The following is an 8,904-nucleotide window of genomic DNA, read 5'->3' as shown; positions in this document are numbered from 1 at the left end:
ATTACGCGCGTCGTTGCGTGGAAATAAAATTGCCACGAGAATCTGAGAAATTCTTCCCTCGAGAATCGGTACGAAAAATTGTACATGCCCTTGTAGAATTGTTCCATCTCGAGAATAGGATACATCTTACTCGGTTATCTATCACGATCGGTGTCCACGTACGTACGTTTACCACGTGAATCGTCACTTATCGTATAAATATTACAAAAAATTTATTTGGCTTCGTCGTAAATGTCTTACGTGTATAAATGCTACTGAACGATCACCGTGTTCGAATCGTTCTACGTTCTTAAACGCGTTCCACGATCAATTCACGACAAAACCAGCAGACTAGGATATTGTTTATGCACCGAACGGTAACATCGAGACGAACAATATTTCAGATCAATAATTTTCCGTCGAATTTTTGTCGAGGTCGAGCCCCGAAAAACATAAAAGAATTCTCGCGCTTGAAATTTATAAATTTCGCGTCGTATTTGTTTCGATCAATTCGGAGTAACTTATTTCTGTCGTTATTTCGAGCGATTCGCATTTTCACGACACTAGTATGATAGTTTCTACGTGTTGAAAATCGCTTTTGTGTGAATAATTATTCCGAACATCGATCGACATCCGTTCTCGTGTTATCTCTCCGCTGGCGTGTCGTTTGAGATCGATTTCAAACGTGTGATTTTCATCGTTGCGATCGTGCGTCTATGTTTGTTGTATTCGGTTTGTCTCGATCTGAAGAATAAGGAAAAATAATTGAAAATCATGCGTCGTTTCGCGTGTCTGTCTTCGTTGTTTTCGGTTGCTGTCGATTGAAAGAACAAAGAAAAGCGTGGTATAATATAAAAAAATCGTGCGACGAAAAGTCTTCATCGAGCTTAAGGTTTGATCGTATATTTCTCTTTACAACAACCTCTTTATCCAATTAAAGACAACAGAGCCAGGCTAACGATCGCAACGAAAAAAATCGAACATCTGCATCGACTCTCAGGCTCGCGACCTAACTGAACGTCTCTGAACGACAAATCGAGGATAAAAGATGTCGATCGGAGGAAACCAAGTCTAATACCTCGACGTCTCTTTCGATTCTTTGTTTTTTATCCGAATTCTCTCCAATCGATATCTTCTATCCAAATTTTCTCCAATTGACATCTTCCTTGATTCGAATTTTCTCCAATCGACATCTTTCTGGATTCGAATTTTCTCGAATCGACACATTTTTTTAGCTTTTGTTTCTTATCCGAATCTACTCCAGTCGACACCTTTTCTTATCTGAATTTCCTCAAATCGACATCCATCCAAATTTTCTCTAATCGACATCTTCTATCCAAATTTTCTCCAATAGACATCTTCTATCTGAATTTTCTCTAATCGACATCTTCTATCCAAATTTTCTCCAATAGACATCTTCTATCTGAATTTTCTCTAATCGACATCTTCTATCCAAATTTTCTCCAATCGACATCTTCTATCTGAATTTCCTCCAATCGACATCTATCTAAATTTTCTCCAAACGACATCTATTCAAATTTTCTCCAATCGACATCTTCTATCCAAATTTTCACCAATCGACATCTTCTATCCAAATTGTCTCCAATCGACATCTTCTATCCGAATTTCCCCCAATCGACATCTACCTAAATTTTCTCCAAACGACATCTATTCAAATTTTCTCCAATCGACGTCTACTATTCTAATTTTCTCCAATCGTCATTTTTTCCATTTTTCACGACGTTCAGTTAGGACGACGCAGCCTTGTGGAAACAAAGGCGCGGCGATGGACCGAACTAGAAAATCAAGGCGAGAGACGAGGTATCCAAGAATGGACCCTCCTGTGTCGCCCCAAATTGCATCTGGGTGCAAGAAGTGCCAATAGTGCCAAAGCCGCGCCCAATAGGGATACCCCGCATAAAGCTCCAGCGGTGACATCGTGAAGAGGAGTGCCTGCTTTGGGCGATTTGGCGGCAAGCAAGAAGAGTCCACCGCAGCTCAGCGCTGATAGTCCCGCGAGGCCAAGACCGGTCCAAGTTCTTCTCAATGTTCTGCAAGCTCCAGCCAGAGTGCAACAAGCCCCACAACCAGCTGCACTGTCGTAGTAGTATCTAGAAGTAAACATCGAGCAATTCAATACCTGAAATTCGTCGAAAGTATTGTACGTGTATCGCTCAATGACACACGGAACGGTTATTATTAACTGTTTACTTTCTTTTTCGCTTGCTCCACTTATTGTTAGTACGAGTGACGTACATATATCTTTGTATCGGTAAAAGAAGGTACTTTGAAAAGGTATTCAAGGAAAGCTATCCCTTGAATTAATTTCATTTTTATTTTACCAGAAGGGGTATTCTGGGATTTTGTTTCATAGAACCGAAAAATAACGGTTATAAAACGAATATAATATAGATTTTGAAGAATCGTAATGGATATAGAACTGACAAGTTTATAGAACGAAAAATAACGATTGCAGAAGCCGATCGTTAATATTAGTTTTGAAAAATCGTAATCGAATTTAAATAAATAAGCCAGAATTGACATATCTGTACAATTTTAAACATGTTTCACGTAACTGTTTCAAGAAACAAGACGAATATTACGTTTGTTTTCAAACCCTGTTACTACAAACAGTTACAAACAGTTACAAACAGTTACAAACAGTGACAAACAGTGATCTAATCTGATCCTGTAGATCACCAACATTGATCCAAGGTACCTTCCACAGTACCTTGAATTCGCAATACCTTTTATCGAGCGATATTTTTCTCCCTTCACAAGTAGAAGTACTTACCGTCTCCCTTGGGTCCATGACAAATAAAGCGCCAAACCACAGGTCAGGATACCAACAAGCACCAACAGGAGCGGTGCGTTTCTCCTGTCGTTCTTCTCCAAACCACTGGCCAAGGTTGTATTCGCATCGCTGTTTGGTGGTGACAGAGGTGGGACCTGTTCAAACAATGATTAGGTTATCTTCACGGGCCATTTTTTCGTTAGATCAACGAACGTGTACTATCCACGTTCAGCCTCCATTTCTAGACGAATGGTGTCAATTCATAGACGAACATAGGCCATCGAGTGCATGTGTTTTGGATGTAGAAACAAAAGGAGTTTCAAAGTAATGTTAGTAATTCGATAAATCGTTGAAATTTTACTTTACAGTAGTTTACTTTACAGTATATTGTTTGAAATGATCACTTTGAAATATTTGAAAATGTATACTTCATTTCAATCGTTCAAATTTTACTCTATAAACTATACTTTGCACTAATCACTTTGAAATATTTTCAAATGTATATTTCATTTCAATCGTTCAAATTTTACTCTACAATATATACTTTGCAATAATCACTTTGAAATATTTTCAAATATATATTCAAAATTTGTCAAGTTTCATTTGATTGCTTCAATAGAGATCAATTTAGGTGGGCCACATCGGGGTCTTACGGGCCTGGTGTTCGACACCACTGTTGTTCTAGGCCCACATCAGCACATGGAACATGACACACACACACATACACACACATACACATGTACCCCGAAAGTACTACCCTACTCACCACCGCGGTCCTAGCGATGAACGCACTTTCCACGCTTTGGTAGCCATTCCGTTTCTGTCCCGCGGGTATCACTTGATATCTCGGCGAACCGGACACCATCGGCATGGATTCCGGCCCATTTTCCATGTACGCGTAACGTGGTGGTGGCTCACCGTGACCCATCGACACAAGGTCGACCGGAGCCGTGCCGACGTAACGGAGTCTACCGCAGTTGCTGGCCGGACAGACGATGTCTTGCGGTCGGGACGAGTTCTCCAATAGCGGTAGACACCTCCGTGCAGACGACTCCTTGTTGGGGGTGGAGGTCTGCGGCCTCGTTGCGGAAAACGCGCGGTTCGGCGGCGTTCCCTGCGGTGTCGTGCGACTGGGGCTGAACGTACGACCTGCGGTCACAAATCAACGTTAACCTCGAACCGTGAAAGACGATCGTACGCTCAACGATATCGGATCAGGGTTACACGGTGGTTCGATGACCTGGAAAACTTGGCGAAATTCTGGAAACGTATTTCTCTTGCCAGAGATCGATAGATTGCGTATTTCCTTCTTTTACAGCTGGTTATTATTATTAGAACACTTTGAAATTAAGACTTATTTAAAATTCGATAGGGAACGGAATTGAAAATTGAATTCGAGAAATATTGTACGACTGTTCAAAAGATTTTGAGAAAATTCTACTTATTTAAAATTCGATCGGGAACGGAATTGAAAATGGAATTCGAAAAATATTCTAAGACTGTTCAGAAGATTTTGAGAAAATTCTATACGCGTTGGTGATTGGTCACGTTATTTTTCTCGTCTATAATTGTCATTATTTAATTCTACATGCTTTTGGTATTTTTTCGACAGTTTTCGTTTATTTCTAACTCGTGGTGACACGCAGAGATAATTCTCTTGAGAGATCGATGTTTACTGTGGATGAAAATATGTGTTTTCTTTTATCGAGGAAGCTTTGAAATAGTTACAAGACGTTGTTACGAATATAACGATACATTTTTAAAAAAAAATTAGGTCATCGTTTTAAGGGCACTTTGAATTCCATTCTCGAGCAAACTTTAAATAAATAATACTTTCGAAGTGTTTTTCGACAGTTTTCTTTTATTTTTGAATCGTGGTGACACTTAGCTATAACTTTCTCTTGGATTTCATTCTCAAGTTCCTTTATTTCTTTAGTTCTCTGAAGAAAACTACTTTTCTTTTTATTTTCATTAGATTTCTTTAGTCGTTTTCAATTTTCAAGAAGCAATCAAAAGTATACCAATCTAATCCACCTCCCAAAGTATAGCTCGACGATAAAAAAAATAGATCCCTGAGGAAGCAGTCCGATCGTGATGAGGGTGAGCACACACTCGCGTCCCCATCGGGGGTCATCCGATACTCTTGAAAAGAATGAAAATTATGGCACAGGCAGCAACCACTGAACGAAGTAGAGAACTTCTTTTCAATATTTTGTTACAACCCATATTTTGTTATTACAGTAATTCTTGGCTACTTTCGTGGAAACAAATTTCAATTGATCGAATCTTTTTTAAAAATTATTCTCAGGGAGCAGATATTATATACACCACAGAATTTGTTCTCATTAAATAGATGCCTCGGGTCATTTTCGACCCACCACGTCCTCGCAATATATATCTCTTCTCCGCGATTAAAGTCATTCTAACAGATACTACTGCTCTGTGCTCCACTATTCTCTTTGTTATCACATTCTGTTATAAAATTACGAACCCAAGTGCCATAACTTTGGAAGGTCGAGTCAATCGAAGAATATACCATTGCAATTTCAACATCTATCGAACGGTTAACGAATACTTAACGCCAACAAATCTCAGAGAATCTCTGTTCGATTTAATAGCTTCCTTCGGGTCACTTTTGACCCATGTACGAGAAAGGTTAAAAGAACCTTTTTACCTTGACGGTGAAAAGAACCTTAAGGGTAAAAGAACCACCAAGGTGGAAAGATCGGATACACGATTCGGAATTTTCCAAGATGCAGTCGCGTATAGTGTATATTTATAAAAAAGAAATATATATAATATATACCAGTTGGGGAGCCACCTGGCGTGAGCGCTCTTCTTTGTGGTGTACCGGTTTGATTGAACGACTGTTGTCTCTTTGGAGATAGGGTCCTCTCTTCGGATCTGGATCGCGGCTTTCTCGGTGTGGTCAGTATCTCGTGGAGTTTTTGCGTGGCCAAATTGTTTCTCGGTGAAATCGAGAGCTCTTGCACGTTTCTGTCTGGCAGCGCCGGAGGGTCTTCTTCTTGCAGAGGCACTCTGCTGTAACGACCTGGTAACACGCTACCGTTTAACCATCGTCGATCGCAGGGAAAAATAGCGTGCAATTTTAATTTACAGCGTTCCCTCGACGGAAAATTACTCTTTACGATTGAACTCGTACGAAACATCGAGACTTCAACTCTAGCTCATAAGGCTCGATCTTTTCGAACGTAGAACAAATTTTTCGTCGAAGTATTTTTTACCTAACCTAGACCTAACCCTGGCTTACTAAATTTCGATCTCTTCGAACCTAGAAAAAATTTTTTATTCAAGTATTTTTTACCTAATCCAGTCCTAACCCATATCTAACCCTGGTTTACCAAGTCTCGATCTTTTCGAACCTAGACAAAAATTTTTATCAAAGTATTTTTTACCTAACCCATATCTAACCCTGGTTTACCAGGTCTCGATCTTTTTGAACCCAGACGAAATTTTTCATCGAAATATTTGCGTAAAATTAAATTATGGGTCAGTTTGGATCCAAAGAAACTTCTATATCTTTCTATTATACCATTGGTAAAAGTTTCCTTAGAAATGAAGAAGGATACTGTTAAAATAATGGAATTTCTATTTGAAGTATTTGTGCAGGGTCAAATTATTAGTCTACTTGAAACCAAAGAACGATTGAAACGATTTGCATAATTTAATTGTAACGTTGACACAACTTTATTTGGAAAATACGAAAAGTACAATACAATAAAATAATGAAATTTCTATTAGAAATATCTATACAAGGTCGTCGAATTATGAATCTGTCCTAGAGAAACTTTTGCTCAATTGTAGCGTTGACGAAACTTTATTTAGAAATTACAAAAAGTACGAAAATTACAAAACAGTGGAATATCTATTCAAAACTTCTATATAATTTTATCAACATCATTAGTACAACTTCCTTCGTAAACGAGAAAATTTGCATTAAAATAAAATAATCCACCAATCATTCAGAAGTTTGGCCTACTCATCGATTTCCATTACTTCTAGCCACGCTCCAAGGAACCATCCCCCAATAGTTTACATTTCGTAAACCAGTACACACAATGCACACACGCGAATGTAAAAACAATCGCGAATCCTGTTCTCGGCGTGTCCACGAAGTCCTCAAGATCTTAGAACAAGCCAAAGTTTCGAACAATCGTTCACACATCTCGTGAAAAGAAAATCGAATGATCGAATCGTTCCCGCGTGACGAACGTAACGTAAATCGCGGGTGATAGTAATAGACACTCGATGTCACTTACCCTGATGGGTGTTCACGTGTCTCCTGACCGGTGATACGTGTTTCGTGACGTTCCAGGCAGTCTCCTCGTCCAGGTAATCCTGATCACCCGGTACAACAGCGTATCTACCAGCGTTGTTCCGACATGTTTGCATCTGCAGTTCCCGGGCGTCGTCTTGGTTGGCCGCTGTTGCGGAACGTTGTTGTTGTTGCACCTGCTGCCTCTGACAAGAAACGAACTCGTACCTCGAGGAGCCCCTTCTTTGTATCTGATTCCTGTGCTCGTCTTGCAGGTACTCGTACCTGGAGCCACGATTGTATCCAATTGGGTGTTCGTCCACCGGTAGGCTACTGTACCTACGATGGATCACCGTGCCGCCACGGTTGGTCTCGTCGAGGTAGCAGTAACGATCGACGATCTCGGTGTTCCCGATCGGGACACCCTCGATCGTTCCTTGAAACGCGGGATTGCTCTGACCGCCGTTGCATTGTATCTGAAGGGGCGGCGGAGGTGGCGGTAGATCCTCGTTGCTCTGAAATTGCGGGGGCGGTGGCAGATCGCCGGTTTGATCGCCCGGAATGTACTCCGATTGCCGACAGAACGATGGATTCGTGTAACAGTGAACCGGCGCTGGCTCGGTGGTCTGTGCCATTTTCTACACTTCCCTTTTAACCTTGTCCCTCGTTTACTTTTCAATTCCCTTTTTACCGATCGTTTCGCGGCTAACACGACCGTGTTTGATTAATGTCTTTGGAACGAGTGGTTTTTACGCGGCGTGCGGTGGTTCCGAGCGGGCACGAGGCACTATATCTTGATAGTACGCGCGCGGCACTGGGACGTAAATGGATGACTCTCTATTAAGGCGCGCACGACGTTCGTCACGCGCATTTAGAGCTCCTTCCAGCGTTCATCGCACGAGTTACGGAGGAATCGGTCAGCCGAGTGTCTTTTTCTTCTCTCCTTCTTCTTCTTCCTTCTATTCTGTCCCTCAAGATCGATTCACGAGGATCACGAACGCGTTGCTGACGTAGGAAGGTGACGTCCAGGTTTCCAAGGAGAAAGTGATCGTTTGTACGATCGGCGAGATCACGCCTATCTCGGGATCCTGGTATCTCCTGCACATTTTCAGGCGATTCTCGACCGATTGGAATCGCGTACTCCTTTTCGTTCAACCTCTACTCTCTTTCGATCTCCCCTCCTTCGTTCTGTCGTCTCGGTGGTCGATTTCAAGTTGGAAAAGTTTCCAAGGATCTCGTCCAGGTTCCCAAAGAGTGGTGTGTCTTCGTTACGGGTCGGTTCGATGATTTCCAACGTGGCGCGAAAATCTTCCTCGAAACGTTCGCGAGTCCGTCGGGGCAAAGTCCACAAAGTCCAGTGCTGGAATTGCGTTCGGTCCGTGCACTACGGTTGCCTCCAACAAACTGCCACGCGAGTTCCCTTAGGAGCAGATGCACGAAGGGCGTTCCTTCGTGCGTTTCCAGCGGTCACGCGTGTATGTGTGCGAATGTGTGTGCGCTGGTACTACCTGAGGGGTTGTCAGAGGGTTCGTATAATACGGGCCTGGTGTCCTGTCACCGGGTGGGGGCCTTGTCACCTATAGTACGTTTCCTTCCAACGTTTTCCGTGTTCCCACTACCCTCGATAGTGTCTACTGGAATTTACACGGACGCATTTATGATGTATTCCCCCCGTTGGGTTTCTCTCGCGACATTTAAATTTTAAATCCCTGGTGAGATTAATTTCCGCTTTTTAAATAATCCCGCGCGGTTACAAGGTTCTTCGTTATTGACTTTGAAACGCGTGGGTTGGGTTAGGTGGTCCATGGTGTCGAAATATCGATAGGACGTGGAAACCAAGTCGATGTTTAAATCA

At 41.8% G+C, this 8,904-nt stretch overlaps 1 protein-coding gene and 1 long non-coding RNA gene across 3 annotated transcripts in view; one reads left to right on the top strand and one right to left on the bottom strand.

The window, feature by feature from the left end:
• Positions 1-8,904, top strand: part of LOC143153079 (uncharacterized) — an 80,407-nt gene that overhangs the window by 27,795 nt on the left and 43,708 nt on the right. The window lies entirely within an intron of this gene.
• LOC143153298 (uncharacterized) lies at positions 1,622-7,684 on the bottom strand. Its single transcript, XM_076324327.1, has 5 exons — positions 7,054-7,684; positions 5,580-5,825; positions 3,540-3,922; positions 2,774-2,928; positions 1,622-2,090 (listed from the first exon to the last, which is right to left on the bottom strand). Exons 1-5 carry the CDS (start codon positions 7,682-7,684, stop codon positions 1,784-1,786), a joined length of 1,722 nt encoding a protein of 573 aa, XP_076180442.1. The 3' UTR covers positions 1,622-1,783.

The sequence above is a fragment of the Ptiloglossa arizonensis genome, chromosome 12 (genome assembly GCF_051014685.1).
Source record: "Ptiloglossa arizonensis isolate GNS036 chromosome 12, iyPtiAriz1_principal, whole genome shotgun sequence".
Classification (NCBI taxonomy): domain Eukaryota; kingdom Metazoa; phylum Arthropoda; class Insecta; order Hymenoptera; family Colletidae; genus Ptiloglossa; species Ptiloglossa arizonensis.
This window is presented reverse-complemented; position numbering and strand designations above follow the sequence as displayed.